The sequence below is a fragment of the Diabrotica virgifera genome, chromosome 3 (genome assembly GCF_917563875.1).
Source record: "Diabrotica virgifera virgifera chromosome 3, PGI_DIABVI_V3a".
NCBI lineage: Eukaryota > Metazoa > Arthropoda > Insecta > Coleoptera > Chrysomelidae > Diabrotica > Diabrotica virgifera.
The window spans coordinates 63,388,118-63,408,281 of NC_065445.1; the positions used below are offsets into that span (position 1 = coordinate 63,388,118).

Consider the following 20,164-nt stretch of genomic DNA (forward strand, 5'->3'; position numbering starts at 1 on the left):
AAAAAATTACAAAAAAATGTGTAATGTATAACGTACCTACAGGATTTTGAAATATTATTGTAAAAATTATTTTAAAACATTTTTTCCTCTAGCGCTTTAAAAACAGTTTTTTGTGATGAACTCAAAACTGCGATTTCTGACTCATGTTGTTTCTGAAATGACCGATTCAAATACAATAGATATGCTTTAAATTTATGAAATACCAACGAATTAACCTTGAACGAGATTATTTTATCATTGTTTTTGTTATTGATTATTGTTTTAGATATTAAAAATCAAATTATGTTATGGAATTTTTGTCGATCTGGTTCCTCTACTCATAGGTAGATGCCGCAAGTAACGTACTCCGGAGATTATTGTTGCTTTGTTTCAGGTTTACCTCGGGCTGAGCAATAATGAGCGAAATTTAATGTTCCCCATAACCTGTGAACATTATAAGGACATTTACCATTAAAATTGTTGATTGAAAATTCAAACAATTTAGTAAACTTTCGATTTTAGTTTTAGATTACTTTGGATTGGATTGCTTTGGCGGCTGACGCTGCTGAACGGAAACGGAAACCAAACAATCCGCCATAAAAAGACGTATTTCGATAAAGTAAAAAATAAATAAATTTAGATTAGAAAAAAAGGAAATAAAATAATACGCCGACAGACAGCACTTACATTCATCTACCATCTACTGTTTCCGACTTCCGATTATATTCCAACGCCAAGGAAAGTTTCAAAATTAATATTTTGGAGGTGGAAGAAGGGAAGGAGAAAAATCTGAGTAGAAATGAAAACACAAGGTAATGGTAATGAATTCCTTAGTATTATTTATTATTTTTACTTCACTTTAAATACCTTTAAGTAAGAGTAAGACAATAAAAAACCATTATTAAATTTTTTCAAGTTGCCATGGCAAAAACTCCCCGGATGATTAAAATAATTTTTAAGTGTTTCTCATACTCCTAAAAAGCATTCTGTTGCATTTCACCTTGCAAAAGCTTGGTTTACTTGAACTTGCCAATGTGGTAAACAACAGGAAAGCGCTCTTACTTACTAAAACAAGTTCGGACAAGTAAAAGTTCTATTTACAATGAGTGGGATGGAAATCAGATAATTTCGGAAGCTAGTAGTAGTAAAACATCTCGCCAAGAAGAGTCATCAGTTGCCAAATACCAAAAAAGCAAAGAACTGTAACACTGATTATTTAGATGTAAAAATTTTATTCTATTATCAAACCACTTTTTATGTAATCTGTCTTTAAACAAATTATATTTTTTTTAGGTCAAATGTGCAAGACCAAATGGGCAAATATTAGAGACACATTTAGACACTATTTACACATTAAAAAATGTGGTAAAGTGACCAAGAGGTACAAACGAGCTAATCAACTAAGTTTCTTGACAAAACATTTTAATGAAAGAGGAACGATAACTAACATTAAAGATATTGATAATACCCAACAAAAGTCTGAACAAATAGTGCCTGAATATGAAAAGTATTTACACATTACAAAAAGTGGAAAAGTAACAAAGAGGTACAAATACAATCAACTAAGGTTCCTGAAAAAACATTTTAATGAAAAAGAAACGATAACTAACACTAAAGATATTGGTAATACCCAACAGAAGTCTGAAAACATAGTGCCTGAATATGAAAAGTATTTACACATTACAAAAAGTGGAAAAGTAACAAAGAGGTACAAATACAATCAACTAAGGTTCCTGAAAAAACATTTTAATGAAAAAGAAACGATAACTAACATTAAAGATATTGGTAATACCCAACAGAAGTCTGAAAACATAGTGCCTGAATATGAAAAGTATTTACCTACACATTACAAAAAGTGGAAAAGTAACAAAGAGGTACATATACGATCAACTAAGATCCCCGAAAAAACATTTTAATGAAAGAAAAACGATAACAAACATTAAAGATATCGATAATACCCAACAGAAGTCTGAAAAAATAGTGCCTGAAGACGAAGAAAGTAATTCTGGCTATAAGAAAGAACACAATGTTACTGCCTCAAGCCAAGAGATAAATGATGAACAAAATGAAATAATAGAAGAAACCAACAGTCAAAGAGAAGATTCGTCTGCTTCAATACAAGGGACTGAAAAACTACCCATACAAAAACACACTGCTATGGACTCTTTAATTAACAAACGTGAGGAGCAAGTTATGACACCACCAGATGCAGTTGACGCCTTCCTAACTGTCATAACACCAGCCCTAAAGTCTCTTTCGCCTCTAAATGTTCATTTTGCCAAATCAGAAATATTTTCGGTTGTACAGAAATATGAGCTGAAGTGTCTGCAAGAACAAACTTATACTAATTTTAATCAACAACAATCAAGTGCCCCAACAGCTCTTCCAATAGTATCGCCTGCATCCAGTTACCAATATACTGTTACGCTGCTCGCTACTATCTGAACTGAACATCCGGCAGTCCGGCACCACAACTGTAACCATAATCTTCGATTTCTTTTCGAAGGAAGAAACTGAAACTGTTTTTACCAGTGTTCGAAACGGATTCTCGCTATTCGAGAACCACAGTTGAACGAGACACACTTATGACTGGTTGCACCAACAGATCTTAGGCTTAAGACTGCCTTAAGCACTGCTTGCGAAACATATGCGTTGCATGTTGCACCATCGAGTCTTGGATCAATTTTCAGCTTGCCACGTGGATTGTATCCTAAACTTACCAGTTAAGACGTGCTAAGTGCTAAGATAGACGAGCCTTATCTAAAAGCTGAGATGGACTAAGCTGGAACTGAAGATTTTTTGGTGTAACCAGGCATTATAGACTTTAAAGGAAAATTCCAGAACAGAATCGAACTAGGATAAAATAAATAATTTGTATTGAACGGACTTACCGATTATTTTGGTATGAAGTGCGCGTGTTGTAACCTCGAAAAATAAATAGTAAATAATTGAAGATATAAATTATAAAAATGTTTTAGTATAAAAATAGTTGAATGTAATAAATTTCATTTTTTTTTTTCGTTTCGTTTTTCATTTAATTTTTCAGGTCGTTTTCGCATCTTTTATTAAAATATGTATTTTACACTGGCGGGCGAAAAATTTAGGTCACTAGATTAATTATACACGTTTGATGCCTTGAATTTCCTAAACCTGTTGTCCGATTTGAGTGATTTTTTTAGTATGTTATAGCTTTATTATTTAAGAATCTCAATGTGTAATATTGTTGCTAGACAAGTAAGTGTCATTTTATACCGGGTGTAACAATCATACTGTGTTTTTCCTTAAAGTTCATAACACTCTGGAATATTATAGCATAGATAAAATATTGAAATAAAAACTCAATTGTAGCCTTACGACTTTCTTAACATTTTCTTTTTTTATTCATTTGCATATGTTGGATAATAAAAAAGTTAGGTATGACTTAGGTAAGTCAGTCATACTTAACTAGCCGTGTTCTTCATTAATACAAACTTTATGGGGTAATTCTGCATGAAAAAATAATGACTGTTTGCTTTATAAAGATATGTCCACAAATGCTTCGTTTCCGAGATACGGGATGTTGAATTTTTTCTTACAAACTGACAGTTTATTTGTTGCTCTAAATCCGGTTAAGATATGCAAATTAAATTTGGTAGTTTTTAAGAAGTAGTTATTGCGCATTTTTTGACATACAAATAAGAATTTTATATTCACCATTGGCGTGCATACGGGTATAAATATTTTAGATACATCCTGTATGCACGCCAATGGTGAATATAAAATTCTTAATTGTATGTCAAAAAATGCTCAATAACTACCTCTTAAAACCTACCAAATTTCAGTTGCATATTTCAACCGGTTTTAGAGCAACAAAAAAACCGTCAGTTTGTAAGAAAAAAAATTTAACATCCCGTATCTCACAAATGAAGCATTTGTGGACATATGTTTATAAAGCAACCGGTCGTTTGTTCATCCAGAATTACCCCTTAAGTTTGTCGCACTTATTTGGAAACACCCTGTATTGATGAAGAACGTGGCTAGTTGTTAAAGTACCAAACTTTTTTATTATCCAACATAAGCAAATGAATCAAAAAAGAAAATGTTAAGAAAGCCTAAGGCTACAATTGAGTTTTAATTTTAATATTTTATCTATGCTATAATATTCCAGAGTGTTATATATGAACTTTAAGGAAAAAACACAGTATGATTGTTACACCCGGTATAAAATGACACTTACTTGTCTAGCAACAATATTACACATTGAGATTCTTAAATAATAAAGCTATAACATACTAAAAAAATCACTCGAATGGGACAACACGTTTAGGAAATTCAAGGCATCAAACGTGTATAATTCATCTAGTGACCTAAATTTTTTGCCCGCCAGTGTATATTTGAAGTTTATATACTATTGAATATTTGGGAAACATGATAACAGATGATAGAAAACAGACATGGCCAGGGTCGGCGATAACGGACCTACAAGGGATGAACAGCAGACGGGCACCCCTATTTAGGGGGCGCCGAAATTAGTTTTTTTTGCTGGTGGTATACAAAATGCTAATTAAAAAATACGAAGGGCACCTATGCTAGTTTCCTAATAATATCCTTGACCATATTTCCGCTTCATACAGGGATCAATATGCTTTGTAAGATCTTTCTTTGTTTTCTTATGTTAAAGTGTTGGTCCATAGAGTGCTTTCTTGTCTTGTTTTCTCCGTGCTATTTTCTTTTCTATATCTTTTACAGGTACCATCTCGGCTTATCATTGATTCTAAATACTTAAAACTTCAGATCCAGTACATAAGTATTCGGTCTTACACATAGAGTAGAACCCCGATTATCCGGGCTGCGGATTATCCGTGCTATGACTTTCTTAATGTTGTTCTGAAGCTATTTTCTTGTGGCATTTTGACTTTATTATGACTTTCTATTACTCAAATTGCATTTTTGAGGTTTTATCAAAGTAGCGTCACCGTAAATCACTCGACTTAAACCCTTTACGCCGAGAAGGAGACTCATAATGAAAGATTTATTTTTTATGGTAGGTACATATGTATATATGTATGTATATACGTACATATGTATTATATATCAGAAATAAATGTTTGGATTATCCGTGCCAACGTCCGGTCCCGAGGAGCACGGATAATCGGGTTCTACTGTATTTATCTTGAGTCCCCATAGCTCATATTTTCCCTTTAATTTCCTTATCGTATATTCCATATCCTTCCCGTCTTATACAAAAATGACTTGATCTATGTATATGGTAAAAAGAGTAGGTGATAGACCACATCTCTGTCTGAGGCCTTTTATTACGGTGATTGTTTTTGTTATTTCATTGCCTAACTTTATTTGAACCTTTGTTTCTGTATACAGTCTTTCTGGTATATTCACCCATTTCTCTCTAAAATGCAATCTTCTCATTGCCTCCTTAAAGTCGATAAAGCTCATATATATTTAAATATTTTTCTCTTTGTTCTTTTTTATCATTTGTCTCATGAAGTCATGATGAATATATCTAGGATGCTCGGTAAAAAGAGTGTAAGTCCAAAATAGACAAAATAATATTTGTGGCGAAAAAGACTACATACGGATCTTTACCTTGGTATCAATAAAACAAGTCGATATGGTAATATAAAATAAATAAAATTATTTGGCCGTAGATAAAATTGGTAGCAGATATGGCAATTAATTATCGTTTTTTGCTTCTCCTGAAAAGTTGACTATATATGTATATATATATATATATATATATATATATATATATATATATATATATATATATATATATATATATATATATATATATATAATGATGTTGGATAATCGAGTACAAATATAAAAATAAATAAGCAAAATCATTGGCTAATACTCGTAAAGTGTATTTACACTTTACGAGTATTAGCCAATGATTTTGCTTATTTATTTTTATATTTGTACTCGATTATCCAACATCATTTTATTTAATAATGTTATGGCTTTTCATTTCCTCAGGTAGCCTTACCTCCTTGGCAATGTTAGTTGTAGCCTTGCGACTGCGGGTCTTCTAACAATCTGACCAAAAATGGTAACCTTGCTCCTGTAGTAATCCTTTTACAAGTTAACAAACAACTTTTTTAACTTGCTACACTATACTGACGAGGCCCAAATAGGCCGAAACACCGGTGTATATAGTTGCACAGAAATGTATGGAATGATGACCATCATTTTATATATTTCCAACTAAATTCACATTCACTTTACGAGTATTAGCCAATGATTTTGCTTATTTATTTATATATATACAGAGAGAGTCTGTAATTTGGAATAAATTCAGTATCTCAAATACTAATTGTTAGTTTGAAAAATGCTCAGACCCGTCGATTAGTATTTTAAATTGTCATTTTTGACATACAATAATAATTATACAGGGTGTCCCAATTTAGAGATATGACGTCATCGTTGATTTTCTTAAATGGCAACACTGTCATTTTGATAGCTATTTTGATAGGGTGTGTAAAGTAATACACAACTGCAAAATTTCAAATTTTTGTTCCCTACCATTAACAAGATAATAAAAAATAACAAAGTTTTGAAAAACAAGTAATCAAATAATAATTGAATTTAATTATTTCAATAAAGCAAATGCCATAACGTTGTCCATTGACAATTTGACAATAATTGAGGGAAACATTATAAGTATTTGTTTAATTGAAATAATTATTAAATTCAATTATTATTTGATTACTTGTTTTTCATAACTTTTTATTATTTTGTAAATGGTAGGGAAAAAATTTGGCAGTTGTGTATATCTTTACACACCCTATCAAAATAGCTATAAAAATGACAGTGTTGCCATTTAAGAAAATCAACAATGACGTCATATCTCTAAATTGGGACACCCTGTATAAATTATTATTGTGTGTCAAAAATGACAATTTGAAATACTAATCGACGGGTCTGAACATTTTTCAAAAAAAAAACAAGTAGTAATTTAGTTATTGAATTTATTCCAAATTACAGACATAACTTTATTATTTTCTATTATCTTGTAAATGGTAGAGAATAAAAATTTGATATTTTGCAGTTGTGTATAACTTTACACACCCTATCAAAATAGCTATCAAAATGACAGTGTTGCCATTTAAGAAAATCAACGATGACGTCATATCTCTAAATTGGGACATCCTGTATACATTATTATTGTATGTCAAAAAGGACAATATGAAATACTAATCGACGGGTCTGAGCATGTTTTAAAAAATCAATTAGTATTTGAGATATTGAATTTATTCCAAATTACAGACTCTCTCTGTATATATATACATATATATATATATATATATATATATATATATATATATATATATATATATATATATATATATATATATATATATGAGTTAGTTAGAAGCAACCTACCTTGCTCGTTTCGGTACGAAACCGATCTGTGCCTCTACTTTGAGGCCACGAGATGTCACCTGGTATTTATTGAAAAATACCTATGGCGTCAAACAAGCAGGAAATAATCGCAACTTTCTACTTTTTAAAAAGTATGAAAATAATATGTAAAATATTATACGGGAAATAAATATTCTACCTTCGTCTGTGCTGCCATCTTGGGAACGTTTTCGCTGTCTACAGCTCATCAGCCAAGCTCTCAGAACAGACGAAGATGTAGAATATTTCCTCCGTATACCCGAGGCCGTAAGACAGCCATGCAGTCCTTATGGGACTAGCGCAATCTGAGTTAGTTAGAAGCAACCTACCTTGCTCGTTTCGGTACGAAACCGATCTGTGCCTCTACTTTGAGGCCACGAGATGTCACCTGGTATTTATTGAAAAATACCTATGGCATCAAACAAGCAGGAAATAATCGCAACTTTCTACTTTTTAAAAAGTATGAAAATAATATGTAAAATATTATACGGGAAATAAATATTCTACCTTCGTCTGTGCTGCCATCTTGGGAACGTTTTCGCTGTCTACAGCTCATCAGCCAAGCTCTCAGAACAGACGAAGATGTAGAATATTTCCTCCGTATACCCGAGGCCGTAAGACAGCCATGCAGTCCTTATGGGACTAGCGCAATCTGAGTTAGTTAGAAGCAACCTACCTTGCTCGTTTCGGTACGAAACCGATCTGTGCCTCTACTTTGAGGCCACGAGATGTCACCTGGTATTTATTGAAAAATACCTATGGCGTCAAACAAGCAGGAAATAATCGCAACTTTCTACTTTTTAAAAAGTATGAAAATAATATGTAAAATATTATACGGGAAATAAATATTCTACCTTCGTCTGTGCTGCCATCTTGGGAACGTTTTCGCTGTCTACAGCTCATCAGCCAAGCTCTCAGAACAGACGAAGATGTAGAATATTTCCTCCGTATACCCGAGGCCGTAAGACAGCCATGCAGTCCTTATGGGACTAGCGCAATCTGAGTTAGTTAGAAGCAACCTACCTTGCTCGTTTCGGTACGAAACCGATCTGTGCCTCTACTTTGAGGCCACGAGATGTCACCTGGTATTTATTGAAAAATACCTATGGCGTCAAACAAGCAGGAAATAATCGCAACTTTCTACTTTTTAAAAAGTATGAAAATAATATGTAAAATATTATACGGGAAATAAATATTCTACCTTCGTCTGTGCTGCCATCTTGGGAACGTTTTCGCTGTCTACAGATCATCAGCCAAGCTCTCAGAACAGACGAAGATGTAGAATATTTCCTCCGTATACCCGAGGCCGTAAGACAGCCATGCAGTCCTTATGGGACTAGCGCAATCTGAGTTAGTTAGAAGCAACCTACCTTGCTCGTTTCGGTACGAAACCGATCTGTGCCTCTACTTTGAGGCCACGAGATGTCACCTGGTATTTTTTGCAGCCCAAGATGGCAGCACAGACGAAGGTAGAATATTTATTTCCCGTATAATATTTTACATATTATTTTCATACTTTTTAAAAAGTAGAAAGTTGCGATTATTTCCTGCTTGTTTGACGCCATAGGTATTTTTCAATAAATACCAGGTGACATCTCGTGGCCTCAAAGTAGAGGCACAGATCGGTTTCGTACCGAAACGAGCAAGGTAGGTTGCTTCTAACTAACTCAGATTGCGCTAGTCCCATAAGGACTGCATGGCTGTCTTACGGCCTCGGGTATACGGAGGAAATATTCTACATCTTCGTCTGTTCTGAGAGCTTGGCTGATGAGCTGTAGACAGCGAAAACGTTCCCAAGATGGCAGCACAGACGAAGGTAGAATATTTATTTCCCGTATAATATTTTACATATATATATATATATATATATATATATATATATATATATATATATATATATATATATATATATATATATAAGTAGTGGGGTTCCTACGGTCTCCTCCGCATCCCACATTTCGCTCGCCATCGTTTTCTATCCACCCATTCGTTTTCGTCAATATCTCTATCTGCCATAGACTGTTCTATGCCTTTCTTCCATGTTTCTGTAGGCCTTCCTCTTCTTCTTTTATTTATGGGTGTGTAATTTAATGCTCTTTTTGGCCATCCTTCCTCTGACATCCTCATAACATGACCATACCATAGCAATTTCTTTGTTTCTATATGGTCAACCGTGGAATATAAACTCTTTGTATATATATATATATATATATATATATATATATATATATATATATATATATATATATAAAGGGTTGTCTACAGCTAATGCCGTTTCCCTTCCGTCAGCCAGGACTTCCATTTTTTTCGATCTTCCCAGTCTCCGTCTTCCAATCCTTTCTTAGACATGGCTTCGTCGACTTCATTTTTCCAAGATCTTCTAGGTCGTCCTCTTCTTCTCGTTCCTCTTGGGCTCCATTCTGCAACCTTGTTTATCCAAGTGTTTTCTGCTCTGCGTACGTGGCCGTACCATAAACTCTTTGTCCTTCGTCTTATTTCCTCATTTGGTACGTGTTCTAATCTAGATACTCTGCATGCCCTACGTAAGTAATCCATTTCCGCTACTTCTATATTTTTTCTTTCCTTTCCTGTGAGTTGCCAACACTCTGCTCCACAAGTTATAATAGGTTCCACAATTGTTCTGTAGATTGTTAACTTTGTGTTCAGCTTCACCTTGTTAGACCATAGTAGACCATTTAAAATACGAGGTGCTTTTCTTCCTTGCTGTATCCTATGATGTATGTCTCTTTTTGTAGTTCCTTCTTCTGATATTATGCTTCCTAAGTACAGTCGACTCGCGTTAATTCAAACCTGCGATAATTCGATTCTCTCTATAATTCAAAGTTATCACGAGTTCCCTACAAAATCTCTTTATATTTCGAAGTAAATCAATACATTTTTATACACTTGGTAATTAGAACGAAAAATATCATTGCTATATAACAAAACGACGCGTTAATTCGAACTCATCGGCGTCCAACACTCGACAATTCAAAGTTGCAGAGAGTGTGTGTGTGTGTTTTATTGGCACTGGTTTTAGCAACAAAAAAGTTGGAGACAGAAGATCTTCCAATACTTATGGATGATGAAGAACCAGCAATAGCACCATTAGTTGACATCAGCGGTGTGAGTTTTTCTGACTTTGTTCAAGTGGATGAAGATGTTGCTGTCTCAAGTTCACTAACCAATGGCGAAATTTTATCTGCGACAGATACGAATGAAAAAAGTAACGATGAAGATGAGTACGATACATCAGAACCTTTGGCAGAGCCCAGATAGCACAAGTACGTTTTATGGACATCCAATGGACGTACATCTGTGTACATTGGAACGTCCAATGGACGTCCCGCTAAGGTACAATGGACATCCGATGGACGTCCAACGAACGTCCAGAGTTCACAAAATTGGACGTCCATAGAACGTCCGCTACAAACGTACATTGTACGTTGTATTGGAGCTTTCAGTGTACACCTTATGTACATTCAATGTACGTCTTATGGAAATTTGTAGGGCACTTTTCAGAAAGCAATCTAGTATCCATAATTTTGTGAATACATAGCAAAAAGCCTTTATAGGAAATAGTTCCTTATAATACTAAACTTATACTTAAAAATATTACACAAAAGACCTTTTTTATTTCTCTTTACTATAACTTCATTATAATATATACTTTATTATAGGAACTAGGAACTTCATTAATGCACGACTGCACTTGCACGATAAACAGAAAACACAAATATAGGTATCACAGGATGTATTTTCATAAAGACGAGATTCAGATAATGACGCCCTAGGAAGCATGCACATTAAAAGAGGTTTAATCTCTGTTCTGTTTCTGTTCCAAACTATTTTTAGAGTCAGTACGGTTGTTGTATATTACAAGCTGGTTTGCCATTCTGTGAATTATCATAAATAAACCCTCCTTCAGTATTCCACAACAATTAACAGCGATAATCCCCTAAAAGTACCTGCCTAATTCTACCTTTCACGACCGATAGCGCGAAGAGCGACAACGTTGTCAAGAAGATTCTCATTTTGTTTGTATTGGGACTTAATATAATAGTCGCGTTTTGTGTAAAATATCCATGGACCACAAATGGATGTCCAATGTACGTTGAAATCAAACGTCCAATGGACGTCCCGTAATGTACGTACATAGTACGTACAGTTTTGGTCCATGGACGTTTGGACTTTAAATGTACGTTATATGGACGTACATCGGACGTTGTGTGCTATATGGGAGGTGTCAGTTAAGAAAGCAAGATTCGATACCTTACAAACATTCTGTCTACAATACGAAAGCGATGAAAAAGAATTTCAGGCACTTTTTCTCTTAAAAAAAATATTGAGCAGTCTGAGCAGCAGCAATGTGCTTTGAATCAAACCAGTATAATACAGTTCTTTCGAAAGATTGATTAATTCACATTAGGAATACATACATGTATGTATGTACACGACTGTACCTCTAAACTTTTGTCATCGTTATAGAATATGTAGCAGTTAATAAATAATCAACACTTAATAATTCGAAGTTTTATTTATTTTCTCTCACCAATTTCGAACTATTTGATATTTTAAACACTCAATAATTCGTAATATTTTAAGAGTCCCTAGAGTTTCGAATTAACGAGAGTCGACTGTATCTATATTCCTTACATTGTTGTAAGGTATTGTTAAGATATGTAAAATTTGAATTAATATGGTTTCGATCTTAATATTTTAGAAAAGTTAAAACATATAATAAAAATATACCAAAATTCATTTCGAAGAAATGAAAGTCAATTATCTTTGGATGGCCGTAGGTAAACAAAATTTAAATAGGGATTAAGTATTTTCTTTGTACAGTTAGTATGATAAGAAAGTGGTTATGTGTTTGGACAATGAGACCGGGTTTCCCAAATGGACTTTTGCGGCGAGGGAATAATTGTATTTAGAAATTTAAATGAATGTAATCTTTGTTTAGATATTAAGAAAGGAAAAAAAAAACCGATTGGCATGTAATTAGTTTTAGGAAATTTCTAATGGTAGGGAAAATTGGTGTTTGTTATCTGAAAGGTAGATGGGGATAAAATTGAGGAACTCGGATTGGTGAAGAAGGAAAAAGGAGGGGCTAGGTATGAAGAATGGGAGTTTAGCGAAATGTTAGAGGGTGGAAGAAGAGTCAGTTGTTAAATGATCGTTAAGTCGACTAGTGGTGATCTCTAAGAGTCTCCTGAAGTAGTAAGGCAGATAAGTGAATAGTTGTGAGTTTGTTGAAATAAGTGTCCTGACGGAAGCTCATCACGTAAAGCATTGTAAGTTATATTGTTCTACTTATATTCCAAGAGTCACCGTTGCATGCCGGAACGAGAAATAGATTCAGTTTATCGAGAGGAGAAAAGGCTAGCATTGTTTTTTGAAAGATACGTGCATCTGTAGGGGGTCATTAATGACAATAGGCTTGCAATAATTTGTTGCGAGATTGCTGACTACATAGGGGGCTGCTAAGAGTAAATTGTAGGCGACCAGAGACAAGAATTTGGACAACTCATCATCCGAGAGACAGTTTTATTTTTTTTTGTAGAATTATTCATAACGCAAATTTCAATAAGTACTTTAGATAGTGGTAGGGTTATTTCAATAATCAGAATAGGAGATATTATTTTTAGAGGATATTTTGAGGGTGAATTTATTTCAATAGATGCTTTTGTACCATATATGTGTTTTATTCCGTTAATCTTTGACCTTATTTATCATATGTAAAGCAAAGGAGATATTGAAGCACGAGAATATAAAACCCTGAGATTAGAGCATTAAATAGTGTGATTAAATCATAAGTGCATCATTAAAATTAAATTTAATTAATTAGTTAATTATCTAATCAAGTGCTTTGAGCACACCGATCTTTGAATATCACATTAACTGGAGCCCAGAACGTGGTGGCTTAAAAATATCGCAGCTTTGCATTTGATGGTAGGGAAAGAGATAAGGAATAACTACAGGTGATCCAGAGATAATTTGACAATTTTTCCAGGTGTAAAAATAATTTTGATTTATGGATTGATCGTAGGTATTGGATATTTACTGCCATTGAATTATTTGATTTTTTTTTACCAATCGTACATTTGATATTTATTTTGAAATTTACTGATTGCATATTTGATATTTGTGGCGAAAATTTATTAAATTTGGGGAGAAATATTTGTCGTGTTCTGCAACTTATAGAGTGTTGTAAAATTTCACATTTGGCGGGGACAAAGAAAACAGTAACGAAAAGAAACAACATGTCGACCACAAGAAGGCAAAGCAAAATGCAAGAAAACAGAGAAGAGGAAAAAATTGTTGAAGAAGGATTGGATAATGAAGGAGATACAACGATTATGGAGAGAAAAGAACAGGAATTAACAGGAATAGAGAAACTATTGCAACTGATGCAACTCCAGTCACAACAAATGGATAGAAATCAACAGGAAACAAAAAGGACAATGCAAGAAAATCAACAGGAATCAAAACGAGCCATGGAAGAAACACAAAGAGAAATATCACAGAGAATAGAACAGAAATTGGAAGAGAATGATGGCAAATTGAAAAAGCGTTTGGAAAAATATGAAAATGAAATGAAAGCCTGTTTAGAAAAAGTTAGAGAAGAAACAGAAAGGAAACTGGAGATGCAACGAGAAGAAATAGAAACTAAAATGAAGGATATTAAGAATGTGCAGAAGATGGAATTAGAACAGTTAGAAAGCAAATTTGAAAATGCAATACAAGAAGACAGGCGAGAAATAGAAGAAAAATTTAAGCAAAACGAAAAACAAATTGCGGAACTCAAGAATCAACAGAATTGTGGAGAAAGAAGGGAAATGATTATCCATGGTACAAGCGACGCGAAAATACAATTTGGCGGGGATATTAGAAAAACACACCCAGTACCATTTGTTAAAAATTTGAGAACCAAATTGCAACATATTAGATATTTTGACGACTGCAAAGAAACAATTAGAAACCATCTGAAAGAAGGAGCAGCGTTATGGTATGAAAGTAAAGAAGATGAGTTTGAAAATTGGACAGATTTCGAAAATAAATTTCTCAACTATTTCTGGGGGAAAGTTAAACAGAGGGAAATCAACCAAGAGCTACAGAATGGAAGATATCACGAGAAAATGGGAATATCGGAGGAAAGATATGCTTTGCAGACATATAACAATTCCAAATATCTAGACTACAAATACTCTACCGAACAACTGGTAGAAATGATAAGCAGACATTTCGAAGAAACGCTGGAGGACCACGTGATTTTGAGAAACTATCAAGATATTGATAGTTTGTGCCAATTCCTTCAAGTAAGGGAAGCAAAACGAAGAGAAATGCGAAACAGAAGACAACATGAACAATATAATGGACCGGCAAGAAGGTATCAATCAAATTATGACCAGAGAAACCGACATGCCCAATCAACAAACGAAGATAGGCCGAGAGAATACCAAAATTACAATAGACAACAAAATTATGATAACAGGAATCACGCAAAAAATAGAACATATGAAAATCACAACAGAAACAGAGATGCACAAAATCCTCCGACTAGGAATACGAACGAACAAAGGGACGGTAGAAACAATCAGAATTTCCAACGACAAAATAGAAGGGAGATGAATCATGTAACAATAGAAAACGAGGAAGAAGATATATGCAATGAATCCAGACAGGATTTTCAATAAAGCATCCACTGAACAAACATAAACAACTCTCCGGTATATTTTGTCATCCGAGAGAGTTTATACAGTTGGCGGGAAATGAAAGACAAAGTTCTAATTCCAATTTAATATTCTTAGATGCATTTATAAAACATAAAGCGATTAAAATTTTGATTGATTCTGGATCGGAGATATCGTTAATCAATAAGAAACTAGTAAAAGAATTAAATTTGGACAGATTTGTGTACAAAATTCCTAGGGTTGTTTTAGTGGGTGCAAACAACAAAAAATTGACGACAGTAAATGAAGGTTTGGGAGTGCAGATCAGAGTGGGAGACAAATACTATATTATGCAATGTGTGGTGATCGAAGATTTAAACCATGATATGATAGCGGGAATTGATGAATTGAGTGAAAAACACATCACCATAAATTTTTCGGAGAATAAACTGGAAATCAGAGCAGAACCGACAACATAGAAGAAGAAACGGAAATAGAGAGGAAAATAATTGTTGAAAAGATAAATGAACAGGAAAAACATAAAGAAATCAATATGACTGTAGAGGAAAAACCGAAAGTACAAGAAAAAAATCAACCAGAAAAAAAAAGGAAGAAAAAGAAGAAGAGTTCAAAAAGAAAGAAGGAAAACACGGTGGATACAAGAGAAAGACAGGAAATCGAAGATACGGAAGAATTGTCGGCAATCGACGATAAAACAGAAAGGAAGCAGGAAGAAAAGGAAGTTCTCATAAGAGAAATGAAAGCAGTAGAAACATGGTGCTCGGGATACCAAATGGAAATTGAAGATAAAAAAAAAAACAGAAGAAGAAATAAAGGATGAGGACAGAGAAGAAATGGCAATAATGGACGAGAATCCAGAATTTTATGAAGAAATATTATGGACAGTGAACACATGCGAACAAAATGAGGATGAAAGAAAATTAAAATGTGGAGAAAACATGGAAAAGGAAGTAGAGAAGATTCTAGAAAATTATGGAGATTTGATTAATGAAGAAAGCCGAGTGGCTAAAAATTATGAACATTCTTTTAAAGTTAAAAACTTAGAAAATTTTAAATCCAAGACATATCCAATCCCGTATAAATACAGGCAAAGCGTCGGACAGGAAATTGAAAAAATGATCGAAGACAAGGTGATAGAAAGATGTGACTCTCCATATATCAACCCGATAGTATGCGTTAAAAAATCGAGTGGTGATTTGCGATTATGTTTAGATGCAAGAAACATTAATTCACACACAATCGCGCAATACGAAGCGCCTTTGAACATCGAAGCCATATTTGGACGAATCACAGGGTCACACATTTTTTTCAAAATCGATTTGAAACATAGTTTTTGGTTAATACCTTTGGCAGAGAAATGTCGAAATTATACCGCTTTTTCGATCGACGGAGTGGTATACCGATTTAGGGTGGTACCATTTGGCCTACAGAGTGCATGCGCTGCTTTGGTTCGCGCATTGAACACAATCTTAAATAGGCATGAAGAATTTGTTGTACATTACATAGATGATTTATTAATTGTCTCACCGGATATAACAAGCCATCTACGACATATTCACACTGTGCTAGAAGAACTGGATCAAGCGGGATTGAAATTAAATATTCAAAAGTGTCAGTTTTTCCAAAAGGAAATACTGTATTTAGGATTCAAATTAGACACAAAAGGGATTAGTCTTGCAGAAGATAGAATCGAAATTATAAATAACTACGCTAGGCCAACCAATTTAAAAACATTGCGGGGATTTTTGGGAATGGTAAACTATTTCAAAAAACTAATACCAGACATCAGCACAAAAGAAATACCGTTGATAGCATTACTTAAGAAAAATGTTAGGTGGAAATGGGGAACGGAACAAGAAATGGCTTTCAAAAATTTAAAAGGAGCTTTCTCCACAGCTGTAAGAGTACACCACCCAAGATATGATCAACCTTTCATTCTCCGGACCGATGCTTCCATAACAAAATTCGCAGGGGTGTTATCACAGATCCAAGACGATGTAGAGGTGCCAATCTGTTTTGTCTCCCGTGTAACCAAAACATATGAGAGAAAGTACAGCGTTACTGAATTAGAGTTCGCCAGTGTGTTATTTTGTGTAAATAAATTACGGTTTTACCTACTAGGGGCAAAATTCACCGTTGAAACAGACCATGCAGCTTTGGTACATATAATGAAAAATAGGCTGGTAAATAATAGAATTCATAGGGGCATTCTTTTACTTCAAGAGTATGATTTTGAATTTAAATATATCAAAGGAACTGACAATATCTTGGCTGATGCGTTGACGAGAGATGAACAATTCCGCAAAGAGGACCACAAAACTCTCCACGTTGGCATGAACATAATGAGAGAAGAAGCAGGCTTATTTTCTTTGGCTCAGATCAGGGAAAATCAGGAACAACTGGATGAAAGAGAAAAGCAAAGGGCCGAACAAGAAGATAACTTATATTTTAAGAGGGTCGATGGTAAAGAACTATATGTAATCACGGAACAGATGGCAAAAGAAGTTTTAGCAAAATTACACTGTGACAACGGACACATTGGAAGCAGGAAGGTGTGGCTTATGTTCAGGGAGAACTACATTTGTCGACAGGACTATACAATAGCCAAAGAGATGACTCGAAATTGCGAGACATGCCAAAAGTGTAAAAGTAAGAATTTCAAAAACGAAAACATCACAAAAAACGTCATAGCTCGGAAGAAACTGGATATTGTCGCCATTGATATGTTGAGCGATTTAATAACAACAACACAGAGGAATAAACACATATTAGTTATGGTGGATGTTTTCTCAAAGTATTTAAAACTGTACCCATGTAGAACCACGAAAGGAGCTGAAATACTTCGGAAGATAGACGATTTTATCGAAACAGTGGGAAGACCAGACAATATTTTGTTGGACAATGCGACATACTTTAGGAATGACCGTTTTAAAGGGGAATTAAGAGAGAGAGGCATAAATACAAAATTTGTAAGCATCCGACATCCACAGAGCAACCCATCAGAGCGTTTTATACAAGAAGTCACAAAATTTCTAAAAATTGCTGCGGAAGAACATCATCGACATTGGGACAGAAAAGTGTTTGAAATAGAGACGTATTTGAACTGTGCACCAAATACGGTTACCAAGGAGACGCCTTTATATGTAATGAAAGGAACAATGCCTACGAGACCGTGGGAAGACACCGCCCCCAGACAATACGAAGAAGTGATCGAGGTGGTTCAACGAAGATTGAGACGAAGTGGAGAGAAATATCTCCAAAGGCAAGAGAGGACCCGAAGAAGAAGGCCGGTTACATTCCAGAAAGGGGATAAAGTTTTAGTGAGGGCACTGAGGGTGTCCAATTTACAAAATGGTATTTGTGCTAAATTGATGCCGGTATTTGAAGGTCCATATAGGGTCAATACGGAAAATGGGGTAAATAGTTATGAATTAGCGCATATAGAGACAGGCAAGATACGGGGTATTTTTAACATTCACGACATTTATAAGTATCATGAGTAGAGTTTGGTAACATAATGGAATAATTTGATCCTAAAAAAAAACTTGTGTCATTTAAATAAATAACAGAATTTTTTCGGCAAATCAAATGGCGGGGAGTTGTTAAGATATGTAAAATTTGAATTAATATGGTTTCGATCTTAATATTTTAGAAAAGTTAAAACATATAATAAAAATATACCAAAATTCATTTCGAAGAAATGAAAGTCAATTATCTTTGGATGGCCGTAGGTAAACAAAATTTAAATAGGGATTAAGTATTTTCTTTGTACAGTTAGTATGATAAGAAAGTGGTTATGTGTTTGGACAATGAGACCGGGTTTCCCAAATGGACTTTTGCGGCGAGGGAATAATTGTATTTAGAAATTTAAATGAATGTAATCTTTGTTTAGATATTAAGAAAGGAAAAAAAAACCGATTGGCATGTAATTAGTTTTAGGAAATTTCTAATGGTAGGGAAAATTGGTGTTTGTTATCTGAAAGGTAGATGGGGATAAAATTGAGGAACTCGGATTGGTGAAGAAGGAAAAAGGAGGGGCTAGGTATGAAGAATGGGAGTTTAGCGAAATGTTAGAGGGTGGAAGAAGAGTCAGTTGTTAAATGATCGTTAAGTCGACTAGTGGTGATCTCTAAGAGTCTCCTGAAGTAGTAAGGCAGATAAGTGAATAGTTGTGAGTTTGTTGAAATAAGTGTCCTGACGGAAGCTCATCACGTAAAGCATTGTAAGTTATATTGTTCTACTTATATTCCAAGAGTCACCGTTGCATGCCGGAACGAGAAATAGATTCAGTTTATCGAGAGGAGAAAAGGCTAGCATTGTTTTTTGAAAGATACGTGCATCTGTAGGGGGTCATTAATGACAATAGGCTTGCAATAATTTGTTGCGAGATTGCTGACTACATAGGGGGCTGCTAAGAGTAAATTGTAGGCGACCAGAGACAAGAATTTGGACAACTCATCATCCGAGAGACAGTTTTATTTTTTTTGTAGAATTATTCATAACGCAAATTTCAATAAGTACTTTAGATAGTGGTAGGGTTATTTCAATAATCAAAATAGGAGATATTATTTTTAGAGGATATTTTGAGGGTGAATTTATTTCAATAGATGCTTTTGTACCATATATGTGTTTTATTCCGTTAATCTTTGACCTTATTTATCATATGTAAAGCAAAGGAGATATTGAAGCACGAGAATATAAAACCCTGAGATTAGAGCATTAAATAGTGTGATTAAATCATAAGTGCATCATTAAAATTAAATTTAATTAATTAGTTAATTATCTAATCAAGTGCTTTGAGCACACCGATCTTTGAATATCACATTAGTATATAGATGTACATTTTGTCAACAAAAGTTGACTAAATTGACTTATACCCCCTTTACCGAGCACCCTAGATGACATGATCTGGCTTTTTGGAATCCGGCTTGTTACTGTCACCGCTAACCTTCATGCATTGATGAAGACGGCACATGAAGAAGAAGCAGAGTAATACATTTCAGAGCACCTTCTAGAACACGTGTCGGCATCCACAGTAAACAAGCCTATGGTTTTTAGACTTTGGAATGTTTGGGTTGTTTGTTTGGGAG

The 20,164-nt window shown here is 34.3% G+C and overlaps 1 protein-coding gene across 1 annotated transcript; it reads left to right on the plus strand.

Annotated features, from left to right (window-relative positions):
* The first annotated feature begins 426 nt into the window (after positions 1 to 426).
* On the plus strand, positions 427 to 2,945 carry LOC126881085 (uncharacterized). Its single transcript, XM_050645125.1, has 2 exons — positions 427 to 791; positions 1,273 to 2,945. Exons 1-2 carry the CDS (start codon positions 779 to 781, stop codon positions 1,893 to 1,895), a joined length of 636 nt encoding a protein of 211 aa, XP_050501082.1. The 5' UTR covers positions 427 to 778; the 3' UTR covers positions 1,896 to 2,945.
* Positions 2,946 to 20,164: the final 17,219 nt, after the last annotated feature.